The following is a 17,500-nucleotide window of genomic DNA, read 5'->3' on the forward strand; positions in this document are numbered from 1 at the left end:
TGACGGGACGTGTGAGCCATCACTTGATTACGGACCACGGGCTCTATGAGTTGGCAGACCGTCACAGATGCAAATATCCCTGGATTATATGACGTGGCAGCAGACGGACGGACAACGTGACGATAGGATGAAGCAGCAAATGATGGCCAGGAGGGAGTCCGAAGCAGGAGTCAGGGGCGCCCAAACACAGGTGTCGCTCTCGTCCTAAATTCGGTCCTTTTCGGTCATGGTGAAATTCCATTTCTCTTATTAAGAGGGCCTGATGACGGGACGTGTGAGCCATCACTTGATTACGGACCACGGGCTCTATGAGTTGGCAGACCGTCACAGATGCAAATATCCCGGGATTATATGACGTGGCAGCAGACGGACGGACAACGTGACGATAGGATGAAGCAGCAAATGATGGCCAGGAGGGAGTCCGAAGCAGGAGTCAGGGGCGCCCAAACACAGTTGTCGCTCTCGTCCTAAATTCGGTCCTTTTCGGTCATGGTGAAATTCCATTTCTCTTATTAAGAGGGCCTGATGACGGGATGTGTGAGCCATCACTTGATTACGGACCACGGGCTCTATGAGTTGGCAGACCGTCACAGATGCAAATATCCCTGGATTATATGACGTGGCAGCAGACGGACGGACAACGTGACGATAGGATGAAGCAGCAAATGATGGCCAGGAGGGAGTCCGAAGCAGGAGTCAGGGGCGCCCAAACACAGGTGTCGCTCTCGTCCTAAATTCGGTCCTTTTCGGTCATGGTGAAATTCCATTTCTCTTATTAAGAGGGCCTGATGACGGGACGTGTGAGCCATCACTTGATTACGGACCACGGGCTCTATGAGTTGGCAGACCATCACAGATGCAAATATCCCGGGATTATATGACGTGGCAGCAGACGGACGGACAACGTGACGATAGGATGAAGCAGCAAATGATGGCCAGGAAGGAGTCCGAAGCAGGAGTCAGGGGCGCCCAAACACAGGTGTCGCTCTCGTCCTAAATTCGGTCCTTTTTCGGTCATGGTGAAATTCCATTTCTCTTATTAAGAGGGCTTGATGACGGGACGTGTGAGCCATCACTTGATTACGGACCACGGGCTCTATGAGTTGGCAGATCGTCACAGATGCAAATATCTCTGGATTATATGACGTGGCAGCAGACGGACAGACAAGGTGACGATAGGATGAAGCAGCAAATGATGGCCGGGAGGGAGTCTGATGACGGGACGTGTGAGCCAACACTTGGTTACTGTATCTGAACATCATGTGTGCTTGCAAGTTCTACACACACACAAACACACACAGTGGATAGTCAATAACTGACCATATCCCAGCAATTAACCAGCTAATGGAAAAATCAACAGAGTATGAAAACCACTATGTATGACATTAATAGATAATGAGAGAACTTTTGATTCTGTCAAACTTCAGTTGTCCTCCAAATAGTAGGAATATAAGAATCTGATGTTAAAATATTTGAAGATACCTATACAGAAAGTACAGGAATCCTAAGCCTATATATAGACAGTGAGAAAACTCCGACTGAGAAAGGAGTTAGACAGAGAGACTCAATCTCTCCTAAAGTAATTCACAGCGTGCGTAGATGAATTTAGGGTGGCAAAATGTAGGAATTAACATCAATGAAGAATACCTTAACAACTTTCAATAATGGTGTTAAGAAAAAACTCATCTACTCCTATCAGTTTATTTAAAACAGTCAAAGTTAGCACTATATTCAAGGAAAATCATAAAACATCCTGACCACAATCAAAGGATTTCTGTATAACCTTGGAGAGTGCAAGGAGAAGCTTTTATTGCTAACTTGTGAAAAAATAACAGACAACTCAGGAGCCATGAAATTACATATTATAAAAAAGGAAAAATACCCTTAGAGTTTACACCTCTATAAATATCAAGGTCCATCAAGTGTGTTTTAATTTCACGGGACTGAAAGTTAGTTTAGCCCCAGGAAAACCAAAATGAGGTTGACTGGATTTTCAATTACCCTGCTTACTGCCAAAAATATCCAAAAGGTTGCTTTTTCCTTTGGACAGTGAGTGACAGAATCATCTGTTCAAAGTAAAGGATGAACTGTCAAGTCTAAACTAAAAAGTACGGATTCGAAGGAAACTCGCCATTTATATTCGTAGGTTGTACAATAAGCGTCAAATATCAAGTTAAAAATTTCAAAATCCTTCGTACTTTAATCGGAAACTCTTGTGGGTTGCCAATTCGTATTTTTTTATTCACCTTATTGTCATCCTCTTTATCTGACAATAAGTTTCAGTAATTAATTGTAGAACCATGGAAAGAATTTCTCCAATGAATGGTCAATGTTAGCTTGATAATTGTTTCTTGAAAAAAAAAAAAAAGATTTCAGGATGGCAAGACTGTTATAAATAGAAGAATGGTCAACGATAGTTTTCAACATATTCCTACTAAACAAATTGAAAGATTGTGGTAAACCAATCACATATCTATAATGTTCATGGTAGTGAAACCTATTTAATGGAAAATTATGCTTACAACCATGAATATATCCAAACAACTTGTTTTTAAAAGGACATGATGGAAAATGCATTTCCTTGATTACTGAAATAACCCTAACTTGTGTCTTATTTATATTTCATTATTTAGATGCTAAACGTCTTTGTGTTTTATCCAAAGAAATTACAATACCTTTCGATGTAACGCTATAAAAGTAGAAAGTTAATTTAGAAATTACATTATGCCAATAATCATGCAGTCCTTCCTGCTGCCATTCATTAACACATGCAGAGGTTTCTAAGAGGAAATCCTTTTTTATTCCCTTTAACAAAACAGTAGGAGATTATGAATGGAGAAGTATTCAATTAAAAGCTCAAGATAGAGACGATTGGCGAAATCTAACCGAGGCCCTTTGCGTCAATAGGTGTAGGAGGGGATGATGATGAAAACAATTATTGAACTAACATTGATCATTCGCTGGGGAAAATACATTCATTGATTCTACAGTTAATCAATGTTACTATCAGATAAGGATAAGGGAGATGTGCATGAGTGTTGTAATTCAAGGGGTATTAGTTTGTTGAGTGTAGTTGGAAAAGTGTATGGTAGAGTACTGATTAATATGATTAAGGACAAAACAGAGAATGCAATCTTAGAAGTACAGGGTAGTTTTAGAAGAGATAGGGGTTGTATGAATCAGATTTTTACAGTTAAGTAGCTATGCAAGAAATATTTAGCAAAAGGTAAGGAGCTGTATGTTGCGTTTATGGATCTGGAGAAAGCGTATGATAAGAGCTGATAGGGAAGCCACGTGGAATGTGATGAGGTTATATGGAGTTGGTGGAAGGTTGTTGCAAGCAGTAAACAGTTTCTACAAAGGTATTAAAGCATGTGCTAGGATAGGAAATGAAGTGAGCGATTGGTTTCTGGTGAGAATAGGGCTGAGACAGGGATGTGTGATGTCGCCGTTGTTGCTCAACTTGTGTGTTGATGGAGTGGTGAGAGAGGTGAATGCTCGAGTGCTTGGACGAGGATTGAAACTGGTAGACGAGAATGACCTTGAATGGGAGGTAAATCAGTTGTTGTTTGCATATGATACTGTACTGGTTGCAGACACGGAAGAGAAGCTTTGCCGATTAGTGACAGAATTCGGAAGGGTGTGTGATAGAAGGAAGTTGAGAGTTAATGTGGGTAAGAGTAAAGTTATGAGATGTACGAGAAGGGAAGGTGGTGCGAGGTTGAATGACATGATGAATGGAGAGTTACTTGAGGAGGTGGATCAGTTTAAGTACTTGGGGTAAGTTGTTACAGCAAATGGTGGAGTGGAAGCAGAAGTACGTCAGAGAGTCAATAAAGGATGCAAAGTATTGGGGGAAGTTAAGGGAGTGGTAAAAAATAGAGGGTTGGGCATGAATGTAAAGAGAGTTCTGCATGAGAAAGTTATTGTACCAACTGTGATGTATAGATCGGAGTTGTGGGGAATGAAAGTGACAGAGACAGAAATTGAATGTGTTTGAGATGAAGTGTCTAAGGAGTATGGCTGGTGTATCTCGAGTAGATAGGGTTAGGAACGAAGTATTGGGGGTGAGAACGGGTGTAAGAAATGAGTTAGCAGCTAGAGTGGATATGAATGTGTTGAGGTGGTTTGGCCTGGTTGAGAGAATGGAAAATGACTGTCTGCTAAAGAAGGTGATAAATGCAAGAGTAGATGGGAGAAGTACAAGAGTAAAGCCATGGTTTGGGTGGATGGATGGAGTGAAAAAAGCTCTGGGTAATAGGAGGATAGATGTGAGAGAGGCAAGAGAGCGTGCTAGAAATAGGAATGAATGGCGAGCGATTGTGACGCAGTTCCGGTCGGCCCTGCTGCTTCCTCCAGTGCCTCGGATGACTGCGGAGGTAGTAGCAGTAGGGGATCCAGCGTTATGAAGCTTCAACTGTGGTGGATAACGGGGGAGGGTGGGCTTTGGCACCATAGCAGTACCAGCCGAACTCGGTTGAGTTCCTTATCAGGCTGGGAGGAACGTAGAGAGGAAAGGTCCCCTTTTTTGTCTCATTTGTTTGATGTCGGCTACCCCCCCCCCAAAATTGGGGGAAGTGCCTTGGTATATGTATGTACTATCAGATAAAGAGGATGACAATAATTGGAATAAATTATACTAATTGGCAACCCAAGAGTTTCTAAAGCGGATTCATAACTACTGTTCCTAAGTGTCTGAAATCACTGAGTTTATCCGATGAGTGCAACTACAGCTGATGCTGGGGCGCCCGAGGTCAAGCCCTCACCAGATAGGTACAGGCTGGCGATGGTGGTATTAGGACAACGTCCTTCCCCCCTAGAAGGGCGTGGCTGGTCATTCATAAGTTGGGTTGACAATGTTAAGTTTGTGTCGTGTGTTGAAACCGAAGTCAAAGCTGAAGGTTAGTACAAACGGTCGGACCTTAGAAGCAAAATTCAGGACTACCAATCACACCCAACTTCTCTGTTGAATCTAGGTGCAGTCTTGGTTGAATATGTTTAAAGTTATAGTAGATTTTCCCTTTATATTCTATTGATAATTGCAAGATTTTATGTCTTTTCGGTAATTTAATTAATAAAACACTATGATATCAAATATTCGTTTCCCAAGGCTCGAAGTATAAATAGGTAATGTTAGTAATCCTGTGTTGAATGCAAATTTCAAATTGTTTTGTCTCTGTAGTTTGAAGTAATTACTATACTCTGAAATAATTACTATTACCGTAATTCTTCCTTATAATTGCTATAAATGTCATAGATTTAATATTTGTGCATCATATATTACCTTTATTTTGCTTGATAGAGCTTTCATTGTTGGAAACATAAATGTTTGAGCTACGTAGTATGGTTCCCAGTTAGTGAATTTCGAACGAAATCCTCTGAAATTTGTAGTATCCCTTTTGACGCCTGCTGTACCTAAAAGATTTTCTTTCATCACTATTTTTCCCTGTTGGAGCCCTTGGGCTTATAACATCTTGCTTTCTCTTTCTATTCTTTTCTATTTTATTTCTTCTCTTGTTTTGCTAAAGTTTTTATAGTTTATATAGGAGATATTTAAATGTTATTTTTCTTAAAATATCTTATTTTTTCTTTTTCCTTTCCTCACTGGGCTATTTTCCCTGTTGGAGCCCCTAGGCTTATAGCATCCTGCTTGTCGAACTAGGGTTGTACCTTAGCAAGTAATAATAATTATAATTTGGTCGCTCATGAACGGCAGAGGCAAGGGAGAGCGACGTTGCCCTAGCAATAAGGACAATGCCCTAGAAACTGACCATATATACATAAGATTACCGCCCAAGCCCCCTCTCCACCCAAGCTAGGACCAAGGAGGGCTAGGCAATGGCTGATAATGACTCGGCAGATAGACCTATAGGCTCCCCCAAACCCCCCACCCTTAGCTCACAAGGAAGGTGAAGTTGCAGAGCCCAAAGGAACTAACGAGTTTGAGCAGGACTCGAACCCCAGTCTGGTGTTCACCAGTCAAGGATATTATCGCATCGGCCTAGCTTTTAATAATAATAATAATAATAATAATCATTGTATTCCTTTTTAGTTGAAGCACAAACTCTCTGAGCAACAGTTATTACCTAAGTATAGCTATTCCAAGTAAAATCTGATCTGTTACCTTTCCAAAGATGATAAGCCTCTTGTTCTTCCTAATAAGCATATCTACAATCATCACTGAACCAGTTTTTGTCCTTAACTCGCTATGTCAACCTAGGAAGGGATACACCTATCAATTAGGTTAACCAAATTTTCATTCAAAGGAACAAATGGTTTTGACCCTTTATACAGCTGAGATCAATTAATATACAAAAGATAACTCAAAAATGCTATTCCAGTCTGCTTGAGACATATATATCTTTAAAGGGTATAACATATTAGGGACAGACTTTTCAGTCTTATAGCTAATGAAACGAAGAATTGATCAGACGTCCTAAATGGAGGACCAACTTCGATTGTTATAACAAAAGAGTTGGTTATATACAAGGTCCAAGTAATTACCAGTCTTATGAGTAGACTCACTTATGATTTAGAGGCAAAGTTCAAGTCCAAGTCCAAACCTCTTAAGCCAAGATGATCGGTAGGAAAAACAATTTAACCCTTCCCTACCAATTATTGAAATCACTCATAAGCACAAAAGATGTCTTTCTATCATTATTTACCTTTTTCACTGATGCAGGAATGGCGAAGAGCAAGTGCATGGAAAAACATTCAGATTAAGAGCGATGAACTGAAAATAGTTGCCTCCCTAAAACGGAGTCTATGAGGAACCTAAAAATGCTAACAAGAACCTCATTTTTCCGCCATTGTCTTGATAAGAAAAGAAAAGGAAAAAAAAACCCGCTAGGTTAATAGTAGAATGTTAGCAAAACAGTTCCAAAAATGATCACTAGAATGTTCTCCACATTATTGTAAAGGTATCATGCGTACATCCGTTTATTTACTTCCCAGACATCCAATATTTAAGAAATGCAAGCATTAGGACAAATAAAATATCAACAGAGGCAATCTGAAGAGCACAAGCGACTGAAACACATGTTTACGAGGGACATTAAAGCGATAATTATCTGAAATATATCATTGGAACATATGAACAGGTCACACCTGGCAAATAAGGCCATCTGACGTGGACGATATTAAGTCATTATAAAAGGGGAAGGTGTCAGGACATTCCTTGAACTGTTTCTGTTCAGAGCGCCCAGAGCAAACTTCACCATGGTTCGGATGGCACTGTTTCCCTTAGCCAGCATACTCCTCCTGCTGGCTGGCACAGAAGGTGTACCAAGGAATCTGAAGATACAGGTAAGCATGAAAGTTCACTTTACGTTACAAACAAAAATGTTACTTTCGGAGAGAAGGTATTTTCAGGGGGTGGATTTTTTAAACTCAGTAGAGGCTTGTGGTCTCCAATAAATCTTGTTCCCAAATATAAGATTAAATAGTATATGAATAGAGACCACCTTCTATAAGAAAAATTTACCTTTATACTCAAATAACCCCTTTATAAAGGTAAAGTGGAAATATGCTAAAAATATTCAGTCAAAAGAGACAAATAGCTCTTAGTGGCCCTTAAATATTATATTTTAAGTGCTGGTTGCTTCTCTTGTAGCTTATTTATTTCCCAATTTCATTTCCTCATTGGGCTATTTTCCCTGTTGCAACCTTTGGGCTTATTGCATCCTGCTTTTCCAACCAGTGTTTTAGCTTAGCAAGTTACAATAATAATAATAATAATAATAATAATAATAATAATAATAATACAAGCTAGTATCGCTCAATATGGGATTAGAGAGCCAAAGAATAAAATAGAAAAAAAGTCTAGAATCCTCTATAATTGCCTTAAAAGCTCTTCCATTTTTAAATCAGGTAGGTAGTAGGTTGGGCAAGACAATAGGCACCCGCTGAAATACTACTGCTAGAATGTTATTGGGTCCTTAGATTGGCCAGATAGTAATACATTGGATCCCTCTCTCTGGTCACGGCTCATTTTGCATTTACCTGCACATACACTGAATAGTCTGGCCTATTCTATATACATTCTCCTCTTTTTTCAAATGCCTGAAAACACTAAAATAACATATGAATAATTTGTCACTCAGGGGGTTAACTACTACACTGTAATACTTCAGTGGCTACTTTTCACTTGGTAAGGTTAGAAGAGACTCTCTAACTATTGTAAGTAGCTCTTCTAGGAAAAGGACACTCCAAAATCTAACCAATGTTCTCTAAATTGGGTAGAGTGATAGTCTTTGTACTATGGGATTCCACTATCTTGGGTTAGAGTTATGTTCCTTGAGGGTACACCCTGGCACACTATTCTTTCATTATTTCCTTTCCTCAACGGATTATTTTCCCTGTCGGAGACCTGGGCCAAAACTATCCAGTCCTCCCAACTGGGGTTGTAGCTTAGTGAACATTAACAATAATATTATCATTGATATTTATGGTGATAACTTTGCTATACAGGCACCTTAAAGGCAAAATGAAGAGCGAATATGATATCGAAATATATCTTCACACATGTGTATATTCTTGTATCTATAAAATCGTTCGTAGGAGCGCCACTGCGCGTCTAATTATAAAGTTCTAATCCTCAGATAATTCTAGTTTTTATTGATAGTAAATCATCAAAATAGATAATCTGCGATAGTAATGAAAACAAAATATTTACATACGTAAGGATCTTTTAAAATTACAGAACGAAGTTTTGTTAACACACAAACATATCACATTGATACTCACATTTACAAAGTCACCAAACCTAGTGATTTACAAATAAATGTTTGAACGTTATCATTTACCTGAAAACACTATAATCTACAGAAATTAAGGGTACGAAAAACCTTTTACTGTAAAAAGATCGAAGATCTAATTAATAAGTAGGGATTATTACAAAATTTCACTATGCATAATGTTAATATACCTTCGATGCGCGTCATGATTTAAACAAGAAAATATAATTTTTCCTTGAATCTTCAAAAAGTCCTCCACTTACATTTTACGGAAGGATGTCATACCAAAAATAATTCACAACGCCTTTATATTTCTTTAGAGCATGAAAGTGTTTGTAGCACTATGTATCATTCATAATTACCTATTATCTATCATATTTCTTTGAGAGAATACTTTGATTTCATATCTTTTTCGAAACTTCGTGTCTTTAAAAAAAAAAATCATAATTTGATCCAGAAGAGGTAGCCACCTCTTTTAATCAAAACAACAATAACAGCAAAAATCTCTCACATTCTTAACCAATATCATTTTGAACTACTTATAGCTATATACTCAAATATAATCATTTCTGAACTTTGAATAACAAATATAGACACTATGGATTAAACAATGCTGCTTTCAAGAGCATTAGCCAAAGGAAAAGGAAAGCAAAAATATAGGACTAAAAATTAATTTGAGTAAAACCAAGATAATTTTCTATGAAAATGCAGAGACAACTAATAAGGGTTATAGACAAACCTCTAGACTAGAGACTGTTAATGAATATGCGTACTTAAGAAAGACAGTATTTCCGAATAACATGGAATCATAAGTAAAACGATAGACATGGGATGGAGAGCTTTTGGTAAACAAAATGAGATTATGAAAAGTTAAAATGCCACTTCCTCTAAAGCGAAAAGTATTTAATCAGATGGCATTAACTTGTGCATCGGAAACTTAAAGCCTTACTAAAGCCTTGGAAAATAATTTAGTTACAACTAAAAGAGTTATGGAAAGAATAATGATGAGAATAACACGAAAAGGGTAACATAGATACGACAGCAAACTAAAGAAGATTATATTCTAACAACATATAGGATAAAGAAATAAGATATGGATTGGGCATATAATGAGAATGACAGATAATAGATGGACATCAAGAATAACAGATGAGTCATAAAAATAGCAAAAGGAGCAGGGGAAGGGAGAGAAGACTATGGATTAACGAACTAAGAAAATTTGCGGGTATGGACTGGCAGAGAAGGCCATAAACAGACCCCAGTGAAATGAAACGTCTGAGGCCTTTGTCCTGCAGTGGACTAGTTACGTTTGATGATGATGAAGTATGTATGTATGTAAGTAAATTTATGTATACACAAATTTATACAGGATATAAGATGATAGATAGCTATTATGGAAAATAGATACATGATTCTCAATGTGAGGATTGATGTGTTTAATGTAAAGACACCAAAAACCGGGTTCAGTTGCATGGATTAGAGAGAGAGAGAGAGAGAGAGAGAGAGAGAGAGAGAGAGAGAGAGAGAGAGAGAGAGAGAGAGAGAAAAAAAAAAATGAGTGCATTCGTACACTAAAATGCTCATACTGCACAACGTTGATGTTCTCATCAAAATTAGTATATAGACGAAATAGCGGTACTTATTCGTCTTCATCAACATTTTACCCGATTCCTTCAAAAAGATTCTTGACACCAAGAATCGCATCGTTTTAAGGTTTAAAGGCCGCTCATGAATGGCAGAGGCAAGGGACAGTGACATTGCCCTATCTAGCAGGACAATGCCCTAGAGACTGACCATATGATCAGCGTCCAAGCTCCCTCTCTACCCAAGCTAGGACCAAGCCAAGGAGGGCCAGGCAATGGTTGCTGATGACTCAGCAATGATACCTACAGGCTCCCATAAACCCACCATCCTTAGCAAACAAGGATGGCGAGGTTACAGCGACCAAAGGAACTAACGAGTCTGACTGGAACTCGATCCCCAGTCTGGCAATCACCAGGCAAGGATGTTCGTTACCAATCAGGCCACAAGGCTATAAATTTATGACATATAAATCATAAGACACTTATATTCCTGTCTGTTTACAATTTCCTTCATTTACTCTCACAGAAAAATAGTAACCTTGGACGTCAGGGATCCTGCAGCGTAAACACAGGTAACTGCCTTCGTATATTATTGTTGATAAGAACTTCAATTATTCTCATTTTTCTTTTAATGTATTATTAATTCATATGGGTTACGATGCACAGTTGACGAGCAAAACTACTACAAGAACATTTACTTTGCTTTACATGTTGACATATCGAACCATGTGTGAAGTTTCATTTAGAAAACAACTCCACTTTTAAAATACTTTCTGAACATAATTTTGGAAAACCTTCATCAAATACCACCTCTGAAGGGCGTCTTCTGTACATATAGAATTAATCTCCTCTTCCTTCAGATCCAATAGTGGCGTCCTCAGGTGATGTAGGGATAGGATCCCTTCGGGGAACATACAACAATAACGAAGATTGTGCCTGGCAGATCCAGGTGCCCCTTGGTTCCCTCATTCAATTCACATGGAACTTCTTTTATCTGGAGGGTTCTAGTCCAGTATGCGATTGGGACTATGTCATTGTCTACGATTATATCACTGGAGTAAATTTGACGTAAGTGACACTTTAAGTTTAACTATTTTCAACGTTTATATTTAAAGGATTAAAGGTCTGAAGTTTAGAAAAAAAAATACAATCAAATTTAGATATTCAAAACCAAGAAAACTTAAAATCCAAAATAAAAATTGCATATCAACATTTGAATCAAAAACTTTTTTAACTAAACTTCAGACAAGTTTCTTGCAAACGCATTAACCACAAGAAAAGAGGTTTTCAAAGTAAAAATAGACAATACATGACATAGAAGTAATATATAACACGCTTACCAAATGATTGATACTTTAGAAAGTTATGTTAAATTAATAAAATTGTATCATGATCTAGATCATGGGAAAAACATACAGTATTTCAATTAACTATACTCAATTTTCTTCAATGAGGCTCACTTGCACTGTCTAGCAGGGGTGCCCTTTTAACTCGGAGAAGTTTCTTACTAGCTGATTGGTTGGACAAAAGACTTCTAACCAATCAGCTAGTAGAAAACATTTCCGAGCTAAAACGGCCACCCTAGCACAGTGGTAACGCGTTTGCCTAGCATTTGCATGGCAGCAGATCGATCCCCACCTGGGACCGTGAGTTTCAGCTTTTTACTGGGAAACCACCTCTGTGATAGGGCACCACAGTGGGGGGGTTGGGCTTGCCTGGCTGACGTTCTGGTGAGCATCTATTATGATGGAACTGAAACCAGACCGCTTTAATTACCTTTAACCTTTAAAACTTTATGATATTACCTGACATAACCTTTAAAATGCCAATGTTTCCTCCAGCCAAAAGCTTTGTGACATACAGACTCCAGCGGACTTCACAAGCATTAGTAATTTGGCACTGGTGACTTTCACCAGCGATTCTTCAGTAGTCAGACAGGGATTCAGCCTCCATTTTGAAGCTATCTCAGGTAAGCAAAATATTAATTTGTAAACCAAGTGTTGAATTACAGGATATTAAAGAAGGTTACTTTGCTCCCGAGACATACCAGACATACCAGATTCGTCGAAAAACGTAAACAAATCACTAGATATAGATCTTATACCTGACACTTTCAAAAAGATGAAATAATAATCTTTTAAACATGTTTTATATATTTGTTCATTGTGTATTAATGTTTCGTTTTCCAAGTAATACTAGAAGACGTTGTCTTCCTTTATCTACGTTATCATATATATTTATATATATATATATATATATATATATATATACTGTATATATATATATATATATATGTATATATATATATATATATATATATATATATATATATATATATATATATATATATATATATGTTAGTGTGAGAATGCTATACGCACACATTCGTGGTTTTGATACATATCTCTTCAATGTGATATAGAATTATTAAGACTTATAGGTTACTTCTTGAAATAAGTCAAAGTTAAGTTAACTTTGAACAAATTTATTGTTAGCTCCATCACTGGAGTATGGATGGTTTGGTCGGAAGACCATTCCGTATGAAAAGATGAATAGAACTGCCTTACAATAGGCTTGCCTGTATAACGTAGCATTAGTTATCTCAACATTTATTACAAATATGATCACATAGCCTTATAATCGGAAGCCAGGTGATTCCGGTGTAGAGATCAATAGGTCAACTGTTTCTCAAGGGACGCTTGTGACATGTTTACAAGACATAAATAAATGTTACCTATGCAATGATTTAGCTTAGTCTATTTTCACATCCTGTTATGGCTGTCGTCACACACTCCCAACTCTCCAGTGATCCGTTGGGTCATTGGTTTATAATGTATACATTACATATATATATATATATATACACACACACACACACACAAACACACACACACACACACACATATATATATATATATATATATATATATATATATATATATATATATAGAGAGAGAGAGAGAGAGAGAGAGAGAGAGAGAGAGAGAGAGAGAGAGAGAGAGAGAGAGTCTAAAATATAAAGTAATATGCATCAATTATATCAACAGTGATAACAGCACCAGACCATTATGAAACAACCCTACCAACAGAAAGAACAACGATGAGTTGGTATGAAACAACCCAACCCACAGAAAGAAAAACGATGAATTGGTATGAAACAACCCAACCCACAGAAAGAACAACGAGGAATTGGTATGAAACAACCCAACCCACAGAAAGAACAACGAGGAATTGGTATGAAACAACCCAACCCACAGAAAGAACAACGAGGAATTGGTATGAAACAACCCTTCCCACAGAAAGAACAACGATGAATTGGTATGAAACAACCCTTCCCACAGAAAGAACAACGAGGAATTGGTATGAAACAACCCAAGAACCACAGATCAGCTGTAGCGTTGATGCAGGTAATTCTTGTAGTACTGTAGCCTAGTTACTTGGTAATAAGAACTCCATTTCCTCCAGTTTTTCTCCCAAGTGATCTCAATACCTCCACTTTCTATCAAATCTCTTCCACTAGGTCCAGTAATGATGCCAGAAGGTGAAATAACACTAGGTGCCTCTGATGGAGCCTACAACAACAACGAACACTGTGTCTGGGAGATACAGGTGCCTGAGGGTAAGGTCATTAGCTTCACATGGGAGGCCTTTGATCTAGAAGGTCCGAGCCCAAGTTGCCCTTACGACTACGTTGACATCTCAGATAATGTAACGGGAGAGAGCTTGACGTAAGTGAAAGTATATATTTGAATAATTCAAGGATAAAAATACATTAAACTAAAATCAAGTATTGGCTACATAACGACCCATATTAATTTGTGTTTAATATAATAAATAAATTCAACATTAACAATTGGTGAAATCTGAATCACAAATCTAATATATATATATATACATATATATGCATATATATATATATATATATATATATATATATATATATGTATATACACACATATATATACATATATATTTATATATATATACAAATAAATATATATATACATATATATATACATATATATATATATATATATATATATATATATATATATATATATATATATATATATATATATATATACATATATATATAGTCATCCCCACTTTCTGGTAGGGTGCGGTACAGTACCCGTAGCGAAAAGGGAATTTTCTTGAAATGCGAGGAAACTTATTTTTGATTATACCCAGATATTTTAAACATTTAAAAACCATACCAATATTGTTAATAACCTTTCCCACACCCTTTTACCATTCTCTTATATTCCTAAGAAAAATTTAGTCAAACCCTATCGATGCTAAAGTATAATTACATCTTTCCAGGGGAAGGCTTTGCGGCAGCAACATTTCACCTCCTGTTGTAAGCCATAGTAACTCTGCTGTGGTGACATTCATAAGTGATGCTTCAGTGACCATGCAAGGATTCACGCTTAAATTTGAAGCCATATCAGGTAATTCTAATTTCAGTTACTATCTTCAACTTGAACGCTGACATATCATTACTTGAATTTCGAAATGAACATCTGTATATTATAGGCACTGCAATTCATAATGCAACGACAAATTTGAACATACTTATGTGATCTGGTAAGTAACTTATATATATATATATATATATATATATATATATATATATATATATATATGATAAATTTTGCACATTTTTACGTCTTTTTCATATTCAAATAAGCCTGTCTGTACAAGCTTGCCGACCAGGGTTCGATTCCCGGCCGGAGCCAAGCTCTTGTCTTTGTGTGATTTCGCCTGGGGCTCTGATCCCGAGGTCGTTAAGAGAATCCAGACATTAATGTATCAAAAATATATATGGCTTATTTGAATATATATATATATATATATATATATATGTGTGTATATATACATATATATATATATATATAAAATTAGATACATAATTTGTATATATATACATATATATATATAAATATATAAATATTCATATATATATATATATATATATATATATATATATATATATATATATACACACACATTTTATGTGTAAAAATATATATTATACAGACCTAATAGAAGGTGAAATGTTAACTACATCAATTCTTTTTGAAAAGGAAAAAGAGAAATAGGATATAGCGGGACTTTAACAGAATCGATGTTGATTCTATATGTTTTTTTTTTAAACAATATTGTGTCCATTTTGAATAAGCTACTAATTTCAATAACTTTATATATACATGTCTTGATGGGCATATAAATAAATAAATAAATATATATATATATATATATATATATATATATATATATATATATATATATATATATGTACATATATATATATATATATATGTATATATATAGATATATATATACATATATATACATATATATATGTACTGTATATACTATATATATACATATATATATATATATATATATATATATATATATATATATATATATATATATACATATATATACATATATATATATAAAGAGAGAGAGAGAGAGAGAGAGAGAGAGAGAGAGAGAGAGAGAGAGAGAGAGAGAGAGAGTCTAAAATATAAAAGTAATATGCATCAATTATATCAACAGTGACAACAGCACCAGACCATTATGAAACAACCCTACCCATAGAAAGAACAACGATGAATTTGTATGAAACAACCTAACCCACAGAAAGAAGAACGATGAATATGTGAAGAAGAGGTGTTTTTTGAAATGATAATGGTATGCCTTTAAGGGTTTAAAATATAAAAGCATTTGTTTTCACAGGTACTATATCTATTATTATTATTATTATTATTATTATTATTATTATTATTATTATTATTATTATTGCTTGCTAAGCTACAACCCTAGTTTGAAAAGCAGGATGCTACAGGCCCAAGGACTCCAACAGGGTAAATAGTCCTGTGAGGAAAGGAAATAAGGAAAAATAAAATATTTTAGGAACAGTAACAACATTAAGATAAATATCTCCTTTATAAACTATAAAAACTTTAATAAAATAAGAGGAAGAAAAATAAGATAAAATAGTGTGCCCTAAATCTAGGTTTTAATTAGATCATTCAGCTACCTGCAGAAAACAACATAGTGTTTGCACAATAATAACAACAACAAATGCATCCGTTTCTAGTCCACTGCAGGGCAAAGGCCTCAGACATGTCTTGTATTCATGTATGTGGTTTGGCCAGTTTTGATCATCATGCTGGCCAGTGCCTAGGTATGGTGGGAGATTTTAGTCTGATCGCCCACAGCAAACCATCCGACTATGGGTGTCCCTAACTAATACAATTGCTGATCATGGCGATACAAAACTCTTTAACCACGTTAAGGTATCCACACTCAGATATTCTATAGTCAATTCTTTTTAGTGTGGCATAATTGTACCGACGCGCAAGGGTGCCCTTTTAGCTCGGAAAAGTTTCCTAAAAGCTGATTGGTCGGACCAAAAATACTTCCAACCAATCAGCTATTAGGAAACTTTTTCGAGCTAAAAGGGCACCCCTGCGAGTCGGTGCAATTCTGCCACGCTAAAAGGAATTGACTACAGTATTACGTGCTTTGTTCTCTTCTTCGCTGTCTCGAATTTCGAAAACTAAACTAAGAAAAAACACAGATCTTTGTGCATTGCTAATAAATATTCTATGTTGTGACATCAAGCAATTAATTACAGGAGAAATGAAAGGATAACTGTCTCACGCTTGTAATGATTCGAGTTTTAATAACATGTTGCAGTAACTGTAAACTTTAAAAACTGCCGTGGTGTAGCAGAACAGATGAATATATTGGTGTAATTTACATTTCACTCCTTCATGATATTAATGATATAATATGTAAACATTTTAAATCATCTTTCAAAACCAATTGATTTCAAAGTGATATCAATAAATAAGAAAATAAATAAAAATAAGTATTATAATTAATATACCTTTTAGTTGGGGGTAAAATGCAGGTTTTCTTTATATCGTTTTCTGAGTTACTAAAAAACCGCTACTTTTTATGGTATACTAAATATAATAAAGGGTATGTTTTTCTTTCGTATACAAACTCATATAGTATGTAGCCTATGTATGTATGTATGTGTGTGAATATATCATTATTAGCCAAGCTTCTATTGGTAACGAATGCACTCTAAATGCAAAACAATATAAAGACTGAAATATATTTAGATTAGTAACAAAATTAAAATAAAGGTGATATCTA

General features: G+C 36.0%; 1 protein-coding gene across 1 annotated transcript in view; it reads left to right on the forward strand.

Annotated features, from left to right (window-relative positions):
- The window catches only part of LOC137615523 (cubilin-like), an 80,920-nt gene extending 63,742 nt beyond the window's left edge, over positions 1-17,178 (forward strand). Inside the window, exons 27-40 of the mRNA XM_068345435.1 lie at positions 58-190; positions 331-432; positions 594-716; positions 857-979; positions 1,121-1,226; positions 4,734-4,901; positions 7,157-7,305; positions 10,845-10,890; positions 11,179-11,386; positions 12,160-12,287; positions 13,381-13,725; positions 13,839-14,046; positions 14,642-14,769; positions 15,887-17,178. Coding sequence (XP_068201536.1) covers positions 58-190; positions 331-432; positions 594-716; positions 857-979; positions 1,121-1,226; positions 4,734-4,901; positions 7,157-7,305; positions 10,845-10,890; positions 11,179-11,386; positions 12,160-12,287; positions 13,381-13,725; positions 13,839-14,046; positions 14,642-14,769; positions 15,887-15,963 — 2,044 coding nt within the window. The 3' untranslated portion in view covers positions 15,964-17,178. The remainder of the gene's footprint in view (positions 1-57; positions 191-330; positions 433-593; positions 717-856; positions 980-1,120; positions 1,227-4,733; positions 4,902-7,156; positions 7,306-10,844; positions 10,891-11,178; positions 11,387-12,159; positions 12,288-13,380; positions 13,726-13,838; positions 14,047-14,641; positions 14,770-15,886) is intronic.
- Positions 17,179-17,500: the final 322 nt, after the last annotated feature.

Source organism: Palaemon carinicauda, chromosome 21, assembly GCF_036898095.1.
Source record: "Palaemon carinicauda isolate YSFRI2023 chromosome 21, ASM3689809v2, whole genome shotgun sequence".
In the NCBI taxonomy this organism is placed as follows: Eukaryota; Metazoa; Arthropoda; class Malacostraca; order Decapoda; family Palaemonidae; genus Palaemon; species Palaemon carinicauda.